The sequence below is a fragment of the Lepidochelys kempii genome, chromosome 7, assembly GCF_965140285.1.
Source record: "Lepidochelys kempii isolate rLepKem1 chromosome 7, rLepKem1.hap1, whole genome shotgun sequence".
NCBI classification, from domain to species: domain Eukaryota; kingdom Metazoa; phylum Chordata; order Testudines; family Cheloniidae; genus Lepidochelys; species Lepidochelys kempii.
In genome coordinates this window covers 111041340-111063843 of record NC_136386.1, presented here as the reverse complement: position 1 = coordinate 111063843, position 22504 = coordinate 111041340, and the positions used below count along the sequence as shown (strand labels likewise).

Genomic DNA, 22504 nt, shown 5'->3' with positions numbered 1-22504 from the left:
TGTTCCAGTGTCTTTCCAGGTATCAAAGTTCAGCTGACTAGTCATGAATTCCCCAGATCCTCTTTGCTCCCCTTTTTAAAATTAGGTACTATGTTTGCCCTTCTCCTGTCTTGACAGACCTCACTTGTCCTTCATGAGTTCTCAAAGATAATTGCTATCAGTTCCAAGATTGCTTCAGCTAGTTCCTTAAGTACTCTGATGAATTTCATCAGGCCCTGCCAACTTGAGTACTTCTAACTTATCTAAATATCCTTTAACCTGACCTTCCCTATTTTGGCCTGCATTCCTTCCCCCTTGCTGTTAATTTTAATTAATTATACGTTGAGTATCTGATCTGACTTATAGTGAAAATGCCTACCCACAGTATCCAGAATGACCTTATTAGTGTCAGTATAATGACAACAGCCTGGGTTACATTTTCGAAGCATTGCATATGATAGGCACACACAATTCCCCATTCAAAATAATGGTATTTCCACATGTATCTCACATGTTTTGGACATCTGGCTGCCTTCTAGCCACATTGCACATGAAACAAACTGTGACCGAATCAGAATCTGGTGGAAGCTGGGATCAATTTTCAATTTCCCCACTCTCAGAGACACACTATAACGATGGGAAACTTACACAAGTGTTCAATTCTCAGCATCTTAGAACTTTCATTTAATTCTTTAGGGAAGAGCAAAAACAATGAAGTTAAAAATGTATGGAAAAACTGAACTATCTAAATGTGTGTAGCTTGGCTAACCAATGACTCAGCGGGGAGATAATGGAATATAATGATATGACAGATGTAAAACCAAAGGATGGAAAGGAATTCTTTAGTTTTCAGGTTTTTAAACTTAATCACATACCAAATTTAGAATGGCTATCAGAAAATACCATGGCAACCATGTTATCTAGGACTTTTAAAAATAGACTGAACAAGCGAGCCCTAAGAAAATATATTCTAGGGAATTTTATCTGCTTATATGTGCTTATCATGGTAAGCAAGCACCTAACAATCCTGCATTGATTGTGTGAGATGGACTGCATGATCTAATACGTCTGTCCACCTAAATTCTATGAATCTGATTAATTTGACACACACAAAATTGTAAAATATTTTTTCCAGAAGCTCACACCACCACATCGGTATGCTTTTTCTCTCTGACATTTTCCATCTACACATTCCAGCTGTGTTTGGATAGTTAAACAGTAGTTCACCAGCTGCTAACTATATTTTGAATTTATTATGAAATGGCAATTTTAAATAAAGAGTTAAATTACAGTTTTTAGCATTTAATAGGCATGATGCTGTAAGCTGGTCAGGCACCATTCTAGCATATAAGACTTTGATAACTAAATTACAGTACTTGCTCCACACTGTATGTACTGTAAGTGATTTTTGTCAGTGTTCTTGAGGCTTTGGTTTAGCCTATAAACGGGACAAATAGCAGTCAGAAAGCCAGACAATTTTTTCAGTCAGATAGTAAGGGGATAAATGTTTAGCATGATGCACAGGGAATTAGACACACAATTCCCAAGGATTTCAGCCATTGAAACCCACATGAGTCATGTAGTTAATTCCCTCTGCCAAGTTCTGAATAAAGTATTTACCCTTTAAATGTCAGTATCAGAACAGCCGGTAATATGAGGAAAAAACCTCACTTCAGCAGGAGTTGTTTTCTCACAATTCAGTCTGAAGGGCTAAATCATTCCCATAAATTCACCGATAACTGCTAGATCAAGACTACTAAATGCTTGTGTGGTTTCCTAAGTTGCTTGATAACTTCCACATATGGAAACATGAGAGCTTTCCCCTTCATCATCTGTACAATAGGGGTGCTACATGATAAGCCATGGTGCATTATGTGTGTATCTCTGTGAAAGAGTTAACAGGATTGTCATGTTCTATTTATTTATGTCTTTTGAGTCAATGAAAGATATAAGTTTCAGCTGAACTTAAAAGGATTATCCTTTCACATGTAAACAGTGCATTGAATCGTCACGTACCGTAGACTCAGAGTTACCTCAAGATTTCATTTTATATACCTGTGGAAGGTGAACAACCACCGACCATGCTGCTTAGTGGTCAGACAGGAGGGTGACAGGCCATCTCCCTCTTGAAAACACAGTCCAGTCCTTCAGTGCTTCCCCCATCTCTCCCAGAATTTCCAGTCCTTCCCTTTTAACATAGGGACTTGGGGTCTAGGCCCTTGAACAGTCAAAGTCTTTTCCAGCTGGGTTCTCAACCGAGGTGAATGCTCTTATAATTGTAATATCCTCTTGAAGGGAAACCCTGGTCCACCTCCTCTACTGCTCCAGTCCAGGGCCCTATGGTGGGCAGCTACACTCTACCTTGCAGTGCTATACAACTGCCCCCCAGGCCATCTCCTACCCAAGCCTCCTTTAGCTTCCTAGAGTAAACCAAAGAATTTTCTTCAATAAAGTCTCTGACCTGCACACTCAGTCACCTGACTCTCCTTTATAGGTTTGCACAAGTCTGCACGGTCAGATCTGAGACAATGAGTTCCTGGGCAACACTTCTCCCTCAGAGCAGATGTCTGCTCCCTTCCACGACTCGCCTGCCTCTGAGCTGCTCTGCTTCCCTTTTTAAAGCCCCTGCCTCCAGTTTGTGCAGGCCCTGCAAGCGTTGCTGGACAGGGCTACCTGAGACCAGAGCTGTTCCTTAACCCCTTGTTCTCCAGTGAGGTTTGAATGCCCCATCACAATGCCACAAAAATTTTACAAATTTTTCTACTGAATAGATTCTAGACATGTTGAGTTGAGTCTGAACTTCATACTGTGAAATAACAATTATGCACAGATGTTCATGGTTTCATCTCAAAAGTATCTTGCATAATTCTATTAGGTCTGCACCAGTAACACTTGAGAAAATTTCACTTCTAAACTTAATTTAATTAAGTGATTTTACCTGAATGCTTCAGGTTTTTAACTTTTTCTTCAGAGTTCTGCCACTTTAGTTCTAACTCCTTTTTATCTTCTTCCAGAAGTCCCAGCTGCTGCTGTAGACAACTGATCTCCTTATGTAGTGCTTCATTTTCTAACTTCTCTTCTAATTCTTTAACCTGCAGATGGCAAACACTGGACATTGTTACAATAAAAAATAAATGCTCATTCTGTCTTTTGCCTTGTTGAATAGCTGGGCCATCTACCAGACACTGTAGGCCTTGAGAATATGAGATTAGCAGGAACGCTGTAAACTGCAGTAATATACATGAGAAGACTTTTTAAGCAAACATTTTTGAAAGCGAGTGACAAAGATCTCACTATTAATTTTCTAATCTAACCCCAATTTTGTTTTTACAAACATCTCCAGACCTCAAATGTCTAACTAAGACATTTTTTTTCTTTAGAGATTTGATTGTCTTATTTGAACAGAGTTTCTTCATTTGAAGCAAATATTAATGAGCTGTTTTTTTTTTTTTTTAGTTAACTGGTTCTGTTTAAAGGTTCTAATTTAAACTCACTCCTTCCGCAGTTCATGCAGTTGTCAATGGATGAACTACAGAATGACATCAGATTGAGTGGCAGCATTCAAGTATGTTGAAGCAACCACTTCCATTACTATTAAATATATACAATTTGGTCTAGTTTACAAAAATCAGAGCTTTTCTAAAAGCCAGCTATTACACCTCAAGTATTTTTTTTAAATAAATATATTAAGTGAATGTACCTTTACTGTACACATGAAGAAGGTGCAGCTACTGAGCATTACCTTATGGCAGTGGTCCCCAAACTGTGGTGTGGGGGTCATGGAAGAACGTTCAGGGGAGCGCGGCAGGGCCCAGGCCAGACCCCATGTACCACTCAGCCCTTCTCTGCCCCCACGCTCAGTTCCCACCGCAGCCCCTGGCCCCGGCCCCTGGCTGCAGCCCCTGGCTCCCAACTGCAGGCCCCGGCTCCCAGCACCGACCGCGGGTTTGCTTGTACCCCAACTCCCAGCCAAGGCCCCAGCTGCAGCACCAGCCCCACTCCTGACTGTGGCCCCAACTCCAATGTGGCCTCCGGGGGGGCATGGACAAAAAAGTTTGGGGACCACTGCCCTATGGCATACACACACTAAAAACTAAAGTGATTTATGGGTGCAGATCCTCAGCTAGTGGAAATGGTCATAGATCCACAGATACCATACTACATAGTCTCTTACTTCAGAGATGCCATCTTTCTCATGCCTTTAATAACTATGGGGTTTTCCACAGCACCATATACACACCATTTTGTATAATTTTTATCTTTTTCTATAGTTCCCCGATACTGTGGAATTTATACTTCCTTCTACTGCTCTCATTTTCCTGTATCTCTGGAACCAGGAACCACCTTCTCATTGCAGGATGCCTGGATCCTGCCTTCTCTTCATTTAAATCCTTCCTGAAAAATCCCTGCTTTCCCCAAGGCACATAAATATTAACGCATGTCAATGTGACATCATCATCACCCCTATTAATTTAAAAAGCAACACTCAAACTTATCATCCATTGAGCCTCCTAGTGCTTTGGTAATCCATACTAGTACATGCCTTTATCAGGTTTAGTGGCTGGTTCACAGAAGAGTTAAGCGCCTACTACCAACTACCAGCTAGCGGGGTAATTCCTTTACCTCCAGTGTTAAAGGAGCATGCTTTCAAGACTTTATTCAGGAAAGAACATGCTTAACTCCATCCCTATTCAGGACATAATTTTAAAGTACATGCTTAGCTTTAAGCATGTGCTTACCTGCAGTCTTGAAGAGAGATCCTTTCCTGAATCAGGGTGTAAGTGCTGAAGATTTTGTGTTCAGACCCTATCAATGACCCAAAGAGACAGGGCAGGGACCAGATCTTTGCATTTAACTGTGCTGAGCACATTTAATAAATGGCAATTAATATGAGCTTTGAGAAGCTATCTAAAATCCTACAGTAGGTGAAAAATCTTACACTACCTTTTGCTGGTGTTGATGTCTCTCTTCTTCCAGTGTTTGGGTCAACTTGGCATTTTCATCTAAAGCTTTCAATAGCTGCTGATCAGGAGCAGAATTTTGCAGAAGCAGATGACTTTGTCTTTTCAACTTGTTTTGTTCAATATACATCTGCCGAAAACAACACCCCCGCCAAAAAAAAACTGAATGGTTAAGTAAAGTCTCCCATTTTAACAGGAACCAGATAAATAATAATAAACATAGCGAATCATCTAGCACTGGTTAAGAAACTTGGGGCGGGGGGTAGTTTACAATAGCTAAGTGCATAAAGTGCCTCCTTGTTAAGAGAACTATGTCATTTATTATTAAAATTGTGCGTGTTTGCAACATACTGAAATTAAAGTTCACAGATTTAAATTAGTATTCTCTTAAGAGATTAAAGCTCACTTGGTATACAAGCACTTAGACAGTCAGTTCTTCACTAGATGAGAAATTCAGTCACTGGGATAGGAGCCAAAAGAGCATGGGGTCTGTAACAGTGAACATAGAGAGGCTCATGCCCAATCTAAGTGTCAGGTGGTAGATTTTATTCCTGAAACACTTGCCTAGCTCCCAACACAAGGTGAGTGGGTGGGGTGTGTGCGTGCACGCCTACTCCACAAAGAAGGTGGTGCATTATGGTGTGATTTTAGGCTAGTAAAAATGGGGCTGAGAGAAAGTCTCAACAACTTGCCTTTAAAGCCATTGTTTCCCTTTTAATTTTGAACTTGTTACTTTTCACTTTCCCAAATGTTGATACTCTCGGCCCCATTTCTAGTTCAGGATGTGGGGGTAAATCATCAGGTCGGTGTCACTACTCCAAGCCTTTTAAATAGGCCACTGGGCCTTTGCAAGGGATTGCACAGGCCTTTGCACAGATCAAATATAGAGGGTACTTCCCTTTGTCTGCTGGAGAGCTCCAGGGAGAATTCTGCTTTCTTGCAATAAAATTCCCCAAGGAGATACCCCTGCAGCTCTATGCTGCCAATAACATGGGCTGTGCCTGAAGTCGGGGGGGGTTGGGTGAGCAAGGAATCCAGGACGGGCCCCAAGAGAACCCCATCTTTGTAGCAGAAATGACACGTGTAACTAGGAGAGGAGATTTCTGATGACAATGCTGGGTGTACCAGCACAGCCAGTGTTTATTCTGTGGGAGACACTTTTGATCATTTATGAAAAAAACACCGAGTACAGTGATTGTCCCCGAATTGTTGAAAAACTGATCCACTGTTCAGCAGAATGATTTATGACCAAATTATTATAAATGCAAAGCTCTATGAAATCTTGACAGTTTCCCTCACTGCTTATTTCCTGGCCAAAGTTACCACCACAACAGTCTGACAAACTATTTCTTCCAGTCCACTATTATTGGACTTACTGGTATATTATTAATAAAACGAAATGCAATCAGATGTCTCTGTATTTATTTATTTGGCTAAGTTTTGTAGCAAGTTTCTATCCAGCATTCTGTTGGGCTACATAATGTATTATGGAGGTTGATAATAAAAAGGGAAGCTACTGACCTCACTGAACTTAAAGGCCTTGTCTACACTCCCACTTACTTCGGTGTAACTTATGTCGCTCAGCGGTGTGAATAAGCCACTCCCTTGAGCGACGTAAGTTACACCAACCTAAGCACCAGTGTGGACAGTGCTATGTCGGCAGGAGAATTACCACTGTAGCGCTTCTAATGTAGACCAGCCCTAACTTTTGATACAGTCTAGATGACTCACAAATGCAATCTGATTGCAAAAACAGAGAGAGAATCAATGTGACCTTAATATTAAAAAAGCCAACAAAGAACACCTCTTTGGGTAGAGCTATGCAGTGGGAAAGGCACTAAAGAACGGAAAGCACTCAGTGAAGAGAAAACTATGACTACAGGCTCCAGTCCTGCACTTATATAAAAACAGGGACTGTTGTGGGGGTGTGGGACCACAACACAGCAGAAGTTAGCTTCCTGTGACAACTGCAGTGACGATTCTCTGAAGCAAAGTAATGGTTTATCTTCCTCATGGTCACTTTGAGTAGTGGGCCAGGATTAGGTTTAAGTCAGCCTTGCCCCACCCTTGGTCACCTTCACTTTCAATACAAATCCTGGTCCCCTTCACCTTCCTTTAGAAAAGAAGAAAGAAGAGAGCACAGTGCAGCAAATGGATCAGAGATTTCCTCTGAAGAACTCGCTACATGGAACTAATTGTCCTGGGAAGTACTTATATACTACAGTGATGGGTGCTATACAAAACACTAAGATGGGCAGATGGCTGTATTTCTGCACAGCATTCCCTTCTGCACACTGAAACATGATCGGGGGCCATACTGTCCTACAAATATATGTTAAAAGACCCATTACACAATACTAAAACTGTGCCATAAACTGACCAAAAACAAAGAAGAAATTCAGATTTAAAGCTGACTGCCCATCTGAAATTTTGAATGTCTGGCAGGATTTGTTGGTAGCCCATTATATTACATATACTTGGGTTTTCTAGATCAGGAGATTAAATACATAAAACATCTTTGAAGAGTAATAATTTAACAGCTTACAGGTATTTCTAGAGCATTCCTCACCAGAGTATAAAATCTATTGTCTGCCTGGGAGAGCAAGACAATTGAGTCAGGTAAAGACAATACAGCATTTAATGTTTACAGATTCTCATTACTTGACAGTGGAAGGGATCTTTGACCCTGATATGGCAATGAGCTCCATCCTGGCACCTATGTAGCACCCCACTGACTTCAATGAGGGTCTGCATGGACCCAGTGATCTGACCACACAGATCCCAACTGACTCCATTGAGGTAGCATTCTGAGTCACATATGGAAAATAAAAGACATATTAGAAAAATTGCTTCTATTTTACACCCTCATTTTTACAGCCAGGATCTGTTGGTACCCTGAATGCTTTCTTTTGTGCCTATAATTGATGCTGTCTGCAGTTTACTGCAGCCACTAAATTAGAATCAGAGCGAAAACTTCTTTAAATATCTCTAAAAAAGGCACACTGAAAATCCAGCACGCAGTTATTGTGCATGAGCAGAAGCCATTTTAAAAAGGTTTAATTTCTGTGCCATATTATTTTGGTTTGCACAATATAAGAACTATTAGGCTATCTGGTGGGCTAATATTTAGCAAGGTTTCATTTTTCAGTTGTACTAGAATGAAGCAACATTGCAAATATGTACATTTAAAAATTGCTTCTGGATTGAAATATTTTATGGCCACTTTCAGCCTGTATCACCATTTTATAATTCATCCATAAACCTATGGAAACAAAGGTTATTAATGGAGAGGATGTCACAGTCTTAAACTGGGATAACACATTTCCAGTAAGAATGACAGGCTTGGTTTATTGGAAGGAGAGAGCATTCTTTACTCAGAACCTACACTAACTCAATGCTTCACCAACAGGAGCTTACCATAGTATAAGTGGAGTCTTGGAATCAAACTGATCCCTGAATTTGCACTGCCCTGCACCCTCAATTGTGGTTTAGGATCTGATCCAGCTCTACTGTAGTCTATGGGAATCTTTCCATTGACTTCAAAAGGTGCCGGATTGGGTCCTCAAATGGGGTGTGTAATGCTACAAAACCACAATGGTCGCATTTTACACTCACTTTGCACTGGTGTCTGTGATTTACAGAAGAGGCAAGGTAAAGAAGAATCAGGACTGGGAACTTCAAAGTTACACCACAGATCAATTTGGCATATGGAGTCTTGAAACCAATAATGCCACTGATAAACAACAAAGTCACTCAGTCACACAGAATAGTTGCCCCCAGTGAAATTTAAGTCCTCTCTGAAAAGAAGGACAGAACACGAGAAAACAGCATAACAGTTTCTCTATAATTCTGATGTGGAAAAGTGTTTAGTAGCCCAAATTAAGGTGCATGCAATATGTTATTAATAGAGCTGGTCACAGGGTTTTCAGTCAACACACTTTCCTGCTGAAAAACGGGATTTTGTCAAAAAACTCAAGTGTATTCATGTGAAAAAAACTGAATTTTTTTTCAAAATTTTCTTGACAAGTTTCAAAGCTAAATGAAAATTTTTACTTCAGAATTGAAAAATTTGTTTTCAAAATTCCAGATTTCGATCCCTTCACTCCCTTTTTTGCCAACAAATCTAAAGGACTGAATGATGGCTATAATTTGGGGAGGGTTCTGGTTCCCTTTGTGCACTCTAACTTTTCCAAACTACCTCAGCTTTTGAAAGCCTACTGAGTGGCAAAAGGAAACATTAAACACTGCAACTTAGCCCATCAGTAGATTTTGAAAAAAAACGGAGAAAATTGTAATAATTTTATTTCAAGGTTTTCCTGTGAAAATCAAACACTTTCTATCAAAAAACTGAGTGAAAACTTTTTGTTCAAAAATTTCACAGAAAACTGCCTGGGTTTTTCGACTACCTCTACTTTATTACTTTTTTAAGCATCACAGATAATGTACATGGTGCTTACAATATGGAGAAATGGAGATTTCTAAGCCAGAAAATACTTCGTATGTATGAGCTTGATTCTGTAATCGTGCATGGGAATAATTTATTCACATGAATAGTCCCACTGACTTAAAATATTATACCTATGCTTAAGTATTTGCAAGATCAGGCGCTAAATTAAGGGAACAAAACAGGATAGGACAGAAAATATTAAGTGAAGCAAAATGAGAGGGTAAAATATGATTATACGCTCACTTGGGAGGTCAGTTTGTCTGCACTAAATAAAAGACAATTTTTATTATATATAAAAATTAAATGTCCAGGACCATCTAATTAAAACACATTTCAGCAGCACAGAAACTTGCACATAGCACCAAAATATCAAAGTGTTTGCCGACAGGGCAAAAGAATGTTCTCCAATTAACATTTTCCTGTTTTAGCATCATATAGAATGGATTATACTACTCTATATATTTCTAAGGCACCTAGCCTTGTTGTATTTGGATGCCACTGAATCCATTTAGAAACAGATCAGATGCTTCTTGGAAGAGGAGCAAATCTCTTAACCCTCTTCCCAACAGATTAAATGGCTGACTTCAGAGGAATCAGATCTAGGCGGTACACTTTCTAGTGCACACAGCTTTGGCCATTTCACAAGTCTGTTCCCAGATGAAAGCTTGATGAGAGAGATTAGTCTTGTATCATGCTCTAAAGGTGGCAAGATTCAAGCTCAGGGTCTAAGACCTAAACATATCCCTCCTCTATTTCAATTATTTTCAGTTCAACCAGCTAGGCAGTGAATTAATTATTGTTACTAGGCTTGGAAGGATTACCTTATCAATAAATGTCAATTTTGTCATTTTCACATAAAAATATTTCCTCAGAAGATAATCAAAATTTATAGATAGACAAAGAAAAATGCTGCTGGAAAGATTAGTAGAGTTTGATGTAAGGATATTTATTTTGTATATTTGACAGGAGATGTTGACAATTTGTGTTTTAACAGTTACAAAGCTTTAACTTTTTGAATCTCAACATCTACTGTCATTAAATAATTCTTGTCTGACTCCTCCCATTATTCCCTGCAACTGTGAAAATTTAAATACATAAAAGTAAAAAAAAAAAATGCTTAAAAATAAACAGATATTATCCATCAAAAGTTAAAAGTTGAATTCTGCCAAGCTTAATTATTACATACCAGCTTTTCTTAAGCCGTCCTTGGCAATACATAGACGCAGGTTTGCATAACAGAAAAGTCTTTCCAGGAGCACAGGTCTTGTGGTATCCACTTGCAGACATGCCACATGGTCATTATAAATGACTCAAACGCTATTAATGGCTCCAAACGAGAGTTCTGGTGCAGCTCATCACTAATGCAACACACTCAGATCTCTGACTCAATTGCATGGAATTGCATGAGGGGCACAGGTCATCATCGTTTGTAGCAATTATGACAGTCCTTCTTAACAGTCACAAAAAGAATAACAGCATCTGTGCTTTTTATATAGGAAGCTTCAATCCTGGATTAAATAAAGTGCCAACCAAGCACTTTCACTGGACCCCATAATGAGAAGGGGCATCCCGAAGATAAAGTTAAACACAGACACTGTACTGTACAGTTGATGTACACATACAGACACATTGTACTGTATATACACACTTTTAAAATGCATCTGTAACAGTCAGGCATTGAGAGGAAAATTAAAGCAAGCTGCAGGCAGGGCATGGTACAGGGTTCTTTCAAAACCTATATTAAAAAGGGGACTATAAAAATGTGAATTTACCCCTGGATATATCCTAGGTTGGCCTCTCAAAATATACCAGCTGAATCCAAACCATTCTGCCGCTCACTATAAACATTTACAGAAGCCTCTTTCTTTCACCAAGTGATGTGTTTCAGGCAGTGACTGTACCATACCCAAAGTAAGAGCAGCCCTAATAAACCTGCACAGCAACCCTACACTTGCTTTTCATTTCTCTCACATACAGGCAGCATAAAACAACAGCCTTGCACTCTAATTTGGAGGAACATACTACCCCATTTCTCAGCAAGGTTTCAAAAGTAATTTCAGGTGCAGGTATTGTATAGGAGCCAACGAGAGATGCTAACAAAGTGTCTACAAGAACTTTACAAGTATCATTGTAAAGCAAGATACATGCTTAATAAATCTTTTATATTTAATATTTTATTAAGCATATGTGATTGCAGCATTAAGATCCTTAGCTCTGCTCCCCCTCCCTCCTCACCCCACCCCTCGTCCAGCACCGTCATATCTTCCTTTTCATTTGTGTTTATGGTACCTAACAGTTTGCTTTCCTTTGTGGAATATTGTTTTTCAGGTCTAGCCTCTACATTATTGCTGTGGCCTTCAAGATCCCCTCTCTGCGCCTTTGTTTTCTTGTATAGCATTTCACAAAAAACTGATGAATCTTAAAATGTCTCTTAAAACATGACACTAGCATTTTGATTACGCTTGCCAAGATCCCTAGGTTAACAGCCCTTGCTTATTCAGGTGGATACAGATTTTCTATTCCCTCATCTGTCCTGTCCCCCCCACTCCCCCCGCACCATTTATTTAGTCCTTTTATTCAGATTCCTGTAGCTTTTACAAAGGATGACTCACTTTAAACCCTTTTTCTTTCTCCCCCCTTCCTCACCACAGCTGACAATATTTACTCAGTTTCTTCAGAACCTCTAAAGAGAATGAATTCTAATGTTTGAAGTTACATCATTTTTGATTAATTAAATACATATTATGGTGGTGCTAGCAGAACGACTATAATTAAAGCTGCACTGGATTTTTTTTTTTTAAATCAAAAGCTTTGATTTTCAAGTGTTCTCTCATTCCTATGTGTGTGCGCGCTCGCTCTCTCTCTCACCTGCACCAAGCACACACACTCCCCTCCCAACTGCCTGCGCTTCAGAGGCAGATCCTCATCCCTTATAGCAAAGACAGGGGGCACAAACAGCATCACACATAAATGCACCCTATTCCAGCTGCCGGCACCGTTTCCTGACTCCCACTATCTCAGTAGTAATGGTATCCTAAGAGTGTCACCTGGGAGATGCATAACCACACAGGGAAGGGTTTGATTTGAATGGGTGGGCCCTGTCCTCCACCTACTAGACATGCAGAGCTCCCACTGAAATTAAGAGGAGCTGCAGGTGTTCAATCTCTTTAAATAAATAAATAAATAAATAAGGCCCCTCTAGGTAAAGGGCCCCTATTTTCAAAATAAAAAGCCAGGACAATATTTCTTGGCTCACAAAATAGTCATATAAAAGACAGAAGTGCACTATGATAAAGCATGTTTGCTGGCATTGCTATTACTCAACAGGGACACATGCATATTACTTAGAGTGGTGGCTTCTTTCCAGGAACAGTGTTCAGAATGAGTTTATCATGAAGCTCTCAATAAGTGTGGTTAACATTAACTTTGAGCGAAAGAATGGCTTTGACAGGGTCTCCGCTCACTCCAAATACCTTTCATCACAATGAACGCTCGCTCCACTGGCCTATGTGTTCCTGGTATACTCAAAGCAAATTCTATTCCATTTAGCAAAATTTTTAACACCTATTCTACAGTTATAAAGAAAAAATCCACCTTACTGACAAAATGAGACATCAGAGCACTTCAAGACATCCCAAAAGATATTCCTGGCATAGGCGCTGACTCTGTGGGTGCTCTGGGGCTCAAGCACCCACCGAAAAAAATAGGGGGTGCTCAACACCCACAGGGCTGGATTAATTTTTTGTGGGCCCCATCACCCAAACTGTGGCCCCGCCCCCTGCTGTACCCCAAGGCCCCACCAGCCACTTCACCCCGCCCTCTGCCCCCCCGATGCTCCACCCCACCCCCACTCTGCCTCTTCACCCCAAGGCTCTGCCAGCGCTCTGCCCCAAGGCCCCGCCCCTGCTCGGCCTCTTCCTATGAAGCCCCACCCCCACTCGGCCTCTTCCCGAAATGCCAGAGATAACATCATGCAGTCATTATAAAATCATATCCAACCAATGTGTTAAAAATCATATTTTGTTAAACACATTTCTTCTATGCCTCCAATCCTGCAGTCAGCTGTGTGAGTGTATTCTTGTGCCCACATGAAGCCCCACTGAGCTTCACATGAGTGCCAGGATCTGCTTGCATAGATGTGACTGCAAGGTCGTGGTCTGTGCATTTAACACCACCTCATATTATTAAAGGGATACCAACTAGAAATCGACGTCAAAATTATTAAAAGTAGTTTCAAATACTCCTGTCCCTGAGTCCCTCTAAAAATGCTGATTTTACAATCATATTTTCCAATATTTTAACATTTTTTCTCTCTCCCGCTGCTCATAAAAGACCCAAACTAACAATAGGGGAAATTGAATATACAGGGGAAACAGTAAAATGGACTTCATACTAATTGCCGCTATCTCGGCTTGTACACCAGGGATTGAACCAGGGACCTCCAGTGCGGAAAAGATTTAGTAGAGCACCTGAGCTAAAGAGTCAGGCTCTCCACATGAGAGCTGTGACAGACCCATATCCTCTATGGGTTGGTCACAAAGGAGGAGATGCAACACACTGACCAGTGGGTTATGCTGTCAAATGCATAACATAAACCAAACTGAAAAAACAAATAATCTTAGGTGTTATTTGCAACAATAGATTAAAAATTAATAAAGGAGTGATTTTAAGATTAAAATCCCCCCTTTTAATATATACTTTACTTTTTGCCACTTTTCTTTGTTTAGTCTTTCTTCAGTGTCAGAATTCAGTGAAGTCAAAAAAGTAATCACTTACACTCTTATGGCAGTTTCTACAGTCAATTTCACTTTTATGTTCTCTTACACTGGCACAATACTGCAGTGTTTGGGTAACAAACTTTGAATTTATACTAAAACACAGCTTACATATTTTTTTTTCAATTTTGAAAATATTTCAGTTCTGTAGGTACTTTTGTTTTGCTTTTATTTTCATTCAGTTTGGCCCATAATACCAAACAGTGTCCCTGTACATTTTGACAAATATCCTAGCTCCGTAGATACAAATTGCTTATCTCTGACAGAGGCAACAATCTCTGCATCATCCAGTATTCAGAAGTAAATAACTGTGCTGCACTTCAGAAGGGAAAGCTAAAGGAGTGGTAAGAAGTGCAAAAGACTTAGCAAAATGTAGGGTCTGAAAGGTGATCCTTCATAACCCTGTATGTTGGTTTTCAGGATATAAAAATTATATGGACATAATCGCAGGCAAACATGGGGGGAAATGGTAATAAAACAGCAGCAACTGTATACTCCCAGGAGACTTAAAGGAGGAGAAAAATTGCGGCCACTTACCCATGGTAAGTGTGATGAGTAAGTTAAACTATCCGAAGATCAAAGTATTCAGAGCAAGACAACACAATCTAGAGGTAAATATTTTTATTATATAGAGAGAGATGATAATTCACTTCAGTTTCCACATCTGTAACTGCTTTTGTTTTAAATACACTGAGGTGGAGTTTCAGGTATGGTTTTTGATCTATAAAAGACCATTAGGCCCCGATTCAAAACTCTTTAAAAAAATAAAATAAAATAACCCAACGGAAAGGTTCCCATTGACTTCAACTAGCCATAAATGGTCAGAGAAGCTCCTACCGGAGACTGCCCATCTCCCCTTGCCATACTTCCACAGTTGTGACCAGTGGAAGCATTCAAGCTCCAGGTCCCTTGATATTAAAAGAAGAGGGTCTGCCAGCAAGATGTTCAAGAGCTTCAGGACTTTGGAAAACTCTCCCCTTCTTGGTCCAAACAGACCCCAAGGCAGGGGCGGGCAAACTTTTTGGCCTGAGAGCCGCATTGGGTTTTGGAAATTGTATGGAAAGCTGGTTAGGGGAGGCTGTGCCCAACCCCCCTGCTCCCTGCCCCCTTACCGTGCTGCCTGGAGCACTGGTGGCTGGCGGCGTGACAGCTGCGCTACCCGGCTGGAGCCGGCCACACACCGCGCAGCACAGAGCACCGGGTCAGGCCAGGCTCTGCAGCTGCGCTGCCTCAGGAGCTCACAGCCCCATCACCGCAATGAGTTGAGGCTGCAAGGGAGGGAGAACAACGGGGGAGGGGCCGGGGGCTAGCCTCCCAGGCCCGGAGCTCAGGGGCCGGGCAGGAGGGTCCCACGGGCCGAATGTGGCCCGTGGGCCATAGTTTGCACATCTCTGCCCTAAGGGCATACTTCAAAGACCATCTCTTTCCCTAGGCGTTTGTGGTTGGAAGGGTGTGTGCTGAGGGCCATATAAGAAAGAATGATTTTTGTTCTGTTCAGTGGATGATTTTTGTTTCCCTTTTGACTGGTCATTCGGGGGAGGCTGCTAGATTTACTCTAGTTGGTACTGTACAAGAGCATTTTTAACATATGGCAGATGCCTTCAGGCACTCTCTTATGTATCACGTAAATCCAAATCTGCTTTGGTTACTAACTCATTAATCAAACAATTAAGGGTTTAGTAACTGAACTGTACCTGACTGAAACACGCCTGTACGCAGTGGTTCAAGACTATGGGCTTGTCTACACAGAGACACTGGTCCTGACTGTCAGTGGGATTCGGGCTCCTAGCTACCTAAATCCTTTTTGAAAATGAGATTTAGGCTTTCAAGCCAGGTAGGCATTGCAACAGTAAGTGTAGTAATGCCTAAATACTAGAGCTGTTGATTAAATGCAGTTAACTCATGCAATTAACTAAAAAAAAATTAATTGCAATTGCCGTTTTAATCGCATTGTTAAACAATAGAATACCCATTGAAACAGTATTTTTCAACTCACCTCATAAAAGTACCGTAATGCAATCTCTTTATCGTGAAAATGCAACTACAAATGTAGATTATTTTTTGTTACATAACTGCACTCAAAAATAAAACAATGCAAAACTTTAGAGCCTACAAGTCCACTCAGTCCTACTTCTTGTTCAGCCAATTGCTAAGACAAACAAGTTGGTTTACATTTACAGGCGATAATGCTGCCCGCTTCTTATTTACAATGTCACCGGAAAGTGAGAACAGGCATTTGCATGGGACTTTTGCAGCCGGCATTGCAAGGTATTACATGCCAGACATGCTAAACATTCATCTGCCCCTTCGTGCTTCAGCCACCATTCAAGAGGACATGCTTCCATGCTGATGATGCTAGTTAAAAAAATAATGCATTAATTAAATTTGTGACTGAACTCCTTAGGGGAAAATTGTATGTCTCCGGCTCTATTTTATCTGCATTCTGCCATATATTTCATGTTATAGCAGTCTCGGATGATGACTTAGCACACGTTCATTTTAAGAACACTTTCGCTGTAGATTTGACAAAATGCAAAGAAGGTACCAATGTGAGATTTCTAAAGATAGCTACAGCACTTGACCCAAGGTTTAAGAATCTGAAGTGCCTTCCAAAATTTGAGAGGGACGAGGTGTGGAGCATGCTTTCAGAAGTCTTAAAAGAGCAACACTCCATTGCGGAAACTACAGAACCCAGACCACCGAAAAAGAAAATCAACCTTCTGCTGGTGACATCTGACTCAGATGATGAAAATGAACATGCGTCAGTCCGCACTGCTTTGGATTGTTATAGAGCAGAACCCATCATCAGCATGGACGCATGTCACCTGGAATGGTGGCTGAAGCACGAAGGGACATATGAATCTTTAGAGCACCTGACATGTAAATATCTTGCGACACCAGCTACAACAGTGCCATGAGAACACCTGTTTTCACTTTCAGGTGACATCGTGAACAAGAAACGGGCAGCATTATCTCCTGCAAATGTAAACAAACTTGTTTGTCTGAGCGATTAGCTGAACAAGAAATAGGACTGAGTGGATTTGTGAGCGCTACAGTTTTACATTGTTTTGTTTTTGAATGCAGGTTTTTTTTGTACATAGTTCTACATTTGTAAGTTCAATTTTCATGATAAAGAGGTTGCACTACAATACTTGTATTAGGTGAATTGAAAAATACAATTTCTTTAGTTTTTTACAGTGCAAATATTTGTAATCAAAAATAAAGTGAGCACTGTACACTTTGTATTCTGTGTTATAATGGAAATCAATATATTTGAAAATGCAGAAAACATCCAAAAATATTTAAATAAATGGTATTTTATTATTAACAGTGTGATTAATCACAATTTTTTTAATCGCTTGACAGCCCTACTAAATACCTTTAAAAATCTGGGCCAAGGTGCACGGTAAGCCAGGGTGTTTTCAATTTCAAAAGAACAGTAATACCAAAGTACACCATGGAACTTTCACTGCACAGAGCAGGGTCCACATGGCTAGCTAGCATGTGGCAAGGTAGCGCACTGTAGATTCACACCCCAACTTGCTGCACACAAAGTCTCCATGTAGACAACCCCTTACTGTTACTCTCAGACATACTATATCTTTACTAGTTTAAGTAGCTGAAACATTGTTCCACAGTTTCTGGGATTATTGGGAGCAGGTTTTTTGTTTTTTTTTTTAAAATACAGTAACAGCATAAGACATGTTTCCTGAAGAACGATGTGTTGCAGATCTAGTTCAGCATGTTGTCGTTCTTGTTGACATATTCATTAGGATTGTCCTTGGCAACAGGCTGCAGTTCTCTGAAAAAAGTGTATAGCCAATGACACTTGATAACCTGCCAGCTGTCTAATGAAGGCTTTTCTTTTTAGAGTGGTTCACTGTCATCCTTGTCTCGCTTTTCTATTTTCAGTGTGGATATGATGCACAGGAATGCAAAAGGGGCAGTGTGCTCGTTGAGCTGACTGTGACGTGTATCAGAAGATGGTAGATGCCTGTATTTGACTATTTTAATTATAAATATATAGGAAAAAAAATCAGACCAACCACCTGCAAACAAATAAACACGGGAATCTTCTCTGGCAAATGCTGGCCTCCTTCGCCCTACTCTTACTCTATTTCTGTTGCCTGTACTAGTCTTTTTTTGATACAATTTTCAAAGGAACAATAGGTAATTCATGTCTATGTAGACAGTCCAATCCTGCAAAGCCTTAAAAACATGAGTACTCCTTATTCGCTGAAGCAGTCCGATTGAAGTCAATGGGACAGATCCTACACTGAAGTAAATTGTTACAGCTTTGAAATTATTGGAAGCTAAATGCCTAGATGCTTTTGAAAATCCCACTAGATATGCATCTTGTCTTAAGCTACCTAACTACCCTTTAATATCTGGCCCTAAATGAATGAGTGATAATCTAGTGGAACAGAATACCCTCGTCTCTGAAACTCTTATCTTTCTCCGTGACTATCTGTACTAACGAATAGCTGGTCCAATTATTCAAATGCAAAGCTGAACAGGAACTAGAAACAGTTTTTGCTGTGCGTACAGCAGCAATGCACTAGTTGTGGAGCTGGAAAGCCTTATAAGCGTCATGCTGTCAGCAGAGACCCTCTCTTGGCTTATGGGCTGTTGGGAGGGGAGACTGAACCTGGTACCTTTGGTTCTAAAAGCCTCTAAGAAACCCAGCTCTGCTAGCCAAGGCTATAGCAGGCTCATCAACCTCTGTATGTGGCCCAGTCACCAGCAGGAGGAGGACAAAGCATAGCACTGTGTGGTTGTGGGCTACACTCGCAGTGTCTTCCTCCCCTAAAGAGCCCCCAGTTCTTTAAGGATTCAGAGTGGTAGACATGTTAGTCTGTGTCAGCAAAAAGAACGAGGAGTCCTTGTGGCACCTTAGAAACTAAAATTTATTTGGGCATAAGCTTTCGTGTACACAAACGAAAAACTATTTCCCTATGCTAATTTTTCCCCTACTGTTACTCACACCTTCTTGTCAACTGTTTGAAATGGGCCCTCCTGATTATCACTACAAAAGTGTTTTCTCTCCTGCTGATAATAGCCCACCTTAATTGATTAGTCTCGTTAGAGTTGGTATGGCAACACCCATTTTTTCATGTTCTCTGTGTGTGTGTGCGTGTCTTCCTACTGTATTTTCCACTGCATGCATCCGATGAAGTGGGTTTTAGCCCACGAAAGCTTATGCCCAAATAAATTTGTTAGTCTCTAAGGTGCCACAAGAACTCCTCATTCTTTCAGTTCTTTAAGTTCATACATAGCCTACCTCGGGCTCTCAGATCAACAAAGCTTGGGGGTTTTTGGAGGTTTTTTTTTTTTTAAAAATTTTCTACAACTCGCTTCACAGATGAAGCATTATGAATACCCAGGTCAAGACAAAGATGTAGTTGGCAAACACTGCATCCAGTAAACATATCCACTCCCTTCCATAATCTCCTAGTCAAAAAATGCCCTTAAACACACAATATGATCACTAGCATAGTGGGTGTAGTTAGATGCACAGGAGTTATCAAGCAGAGATTTCATGAAAGACTTGGTTAAAAAAATAAAAAGCCTGCCAGTTGGCCAAAAGAAATTTCATGCCCAGGAAACCACGTTCTATTTGCCTGCCTGCACCCAGGTGTTCAAATTGAACGGACATTTCAAATGAGACCTAACATGCTTCTACCGTTCACAACACTGCAGTTTTTCCAATTCTTATTTTACTATGAGTCTTGCAATATTTGGTGTTCTCCTTAAAACCCTGGGTTCCAGAGTCACATGATTATTTGAGAATCTCAGCTTCCATTAAAGAAAAGTTTTCTAGCCCACATAGTTATGGAGAAAATGCTTGATAACATAACCCACGTGTACCCTAAAGCTCAAAAACCAGGAAGCAAAGAAGAAGAGCATTATTTTTTTATATTGCATGAGTTTTAAGCCAATCTAATGATTTTTCAGTGCTTGGGATTGGCAAGATTGCGCTAGAGTTTATTAGAATTCCCATGGCGAACAATATGGCCACCTAAAACAGTAGTTTTCAACCTTTTTTCCTTTGCAGACCCCTACAAAATGTAAAATGGAGGTGCGGACCCCTTTGGAAATATTAGACAGTCTGCAGACCCCCAAGGGTTGGCCGACCACAGGTTGAAACTCACTGACCAAGAAGGTATTGGGACAGTTATCACAGACATTCCATAATGTTCTCTCAAAGCTCATTTTCTTCTTGCAGAGTAACAGCCGTGTTAGTCTGTATTCACAAAAAGAAAAGGAGTACTTGTGGCACCTTAGAGACTAACCAATTTATTTGAGCATAAGCTTTCGTGAGCTACAGCTTATGCTCAGATAAATTGGTTAGTCTCTAAGGTGCCCCAAGTATTCCTTTTCTATTTCCTTCTTTGTATTTTCACAACACTGAAATCTGCTCATGCCTCTCCCCCGCGCAGAGGATTGTTTGAAGTCTTCACCAACACTGGGTCTCTTCTGAAGACATATTCCAAACTGCAGACATATTTGCACATATCTGAATATCAAACTGTCTCATATTTCTTTGGCTGGGTTCACATATTTTGCCAGTAAATGTATTCCACTCCAAACCAGAGTGAAAAAAGAAAGTCGTCCTTGCAACATTAAGCCCATATTCTGGGAATATAAATTCTCATGTTATGACTGTCTGAGCCCTCTCAAATTTAATAGCAAAACTTAAAAAATGAAATAGAGGGAAATGTTACATTTATATTAATAAATTAAATTGGTAAAATGTATTACAGTTTGCACTTCTATGGCACTTACCACACAATGATCCTAAAATGTCTAATGAACATTGTAGAATTACTCCTCAAACATACCTGTGAAGTAGGTATCGTTAGATCCATTTTACAGATGGGGAAATGGACGCACAAAGGTTAAGTGACTTGCTCAAGGCCACAGAAAATGGTCCGTAAGAGGTCTGGGTTCCAAACAGTCTGCTTTAGCCATAAAACCATCAAAACCTGTTCTCACCTCTTTGTTTTTTACAAGACCCATATTTTATGGAATTCTTTCATCTGCAGGATTTCTGTTGATCTACCCACCTCTTGTGCAAATGACTCCGCTTTCTTCCGTAGATTCTTTTCCAACTCAAAGTTTTCCTGGAGTTCTTCATATTCTTCCACAGCCAGTACAGACACTATTTAAAAAACGAAAACAAAAACAGACAAGGATGAATAAAAACAGGCTAGCAAAGAAATTAACAAAGGTACAGTTTGTTTGATCAGGCCATGGGATAAGATTGCTCAATATATTTTGATCCCTTACAAAGAACATAAAAATGTTTAGTTTTATAGGTCCATATTTCCAACCACCTGTACTATTCTGATTTTGTTTTGCCCTCCTTTTCTCCCCTAAACTTCCTCTTTATATGTGTAACCACTGGACTATTCGATACTGCATTATTTCCCTCTAGTCCTAAACTGTTGTGTAGTGTTGTTACGGACTGCTACCGAATTGAATTCCACTCAGAGATGGTTACCTGTCAATGGTGGGTGATATGACACACACAATTTACTTATAATTTATGTACGTCTCTGTGTGTACACACAGAATCATAGAATATCAGGGCTGGAAGGGACCTCAGGAGGTCATCTAGTCCAACCCCCTGCCTGAAGCAGGACCAATCCCCAATTTTTGCCCCGATCCCTAAATGGCACCCTCAAGGCCTGAACTCACAACCCTGGGTTTAGCAGGCCAATGCTCAAACCACTGAGCTATCCCTCCCCGCTGTGCACATGCTCCCCATGTGTACATGCACATCCCAAGCTTTGTAATGTATGGAAAGTACTTTGGGATATTTCTGGTTATATAAACATAAAAAAGGACATTATTTCTATTATTTGTCTCATGTCCTGTAACACTTGCAGTACATGGTGCGAAGTTGACTATACCCCATATCGAATTCTCTAAATTAACTTTTCCTCCCATAAAAATTTCAACAATACTTATTCATGTATTAAGACCTACGAAGTATGCTATTACCCCAACACCTTTATCCATCCATCTAGGCTTTTAATAATGGGACCCACTCTGACGGGTTGGATCACAGAAACCCTCTTGGGGGTGCCACTCATGTGCCAAGGCTACTTCTGCCCCTGCTTTCCCTGCCAGCTTGGGACTCCAGCACCCTGTCTTGCTGAGCCAGACACGCCAGTCTGCTCCAGCACAGACCCAGGGTCTGAACCACGTGCCCCAAAGCTGCAGACTAACTGAAAGCAACTTAGGAAGTGTTCCTGTCTTTGACTCTCAGATGCCCAACTCCCAATGGGGTCCAAACCCCAAATAAATCCGTTTTACCCTGTATAAAGCTTATACAG

The 22504-nt window shown here is 40.5% G+C and overlaps 1 protein-coding gene across 4 annotated transcripts in view; it reads right to left on the bottom strand.

The window, feature by feature from the left end:
• The window catches only part of SHTN1 (shootin 1), a 92540-nt gene that overhangs the window by 31319 nt on the left and 38717 nt on the right, over positions 1–22504 (bottom strand). For all 4 annotated transcript variants that reach the window (XM_073354255.2, XM_073354256.2, XM_073354253.2 and 1 more), the window contains 3 exons: positions 21230–21324; positions 4924–5070; positions 2918–3071 (listed from right to left, as the gene is read on the bottom strand). In XM_073354255.2, the coding sequence (XP_073210356.1) occupies positions 2918–3071; positions 4924–5070; positions 21230–21324 (396 nt within the window). The remainder of the gene's footprint in view (positions 1–2917; positions 3072–4923; positions 5071–21229; positions 21325–22504) is intronic.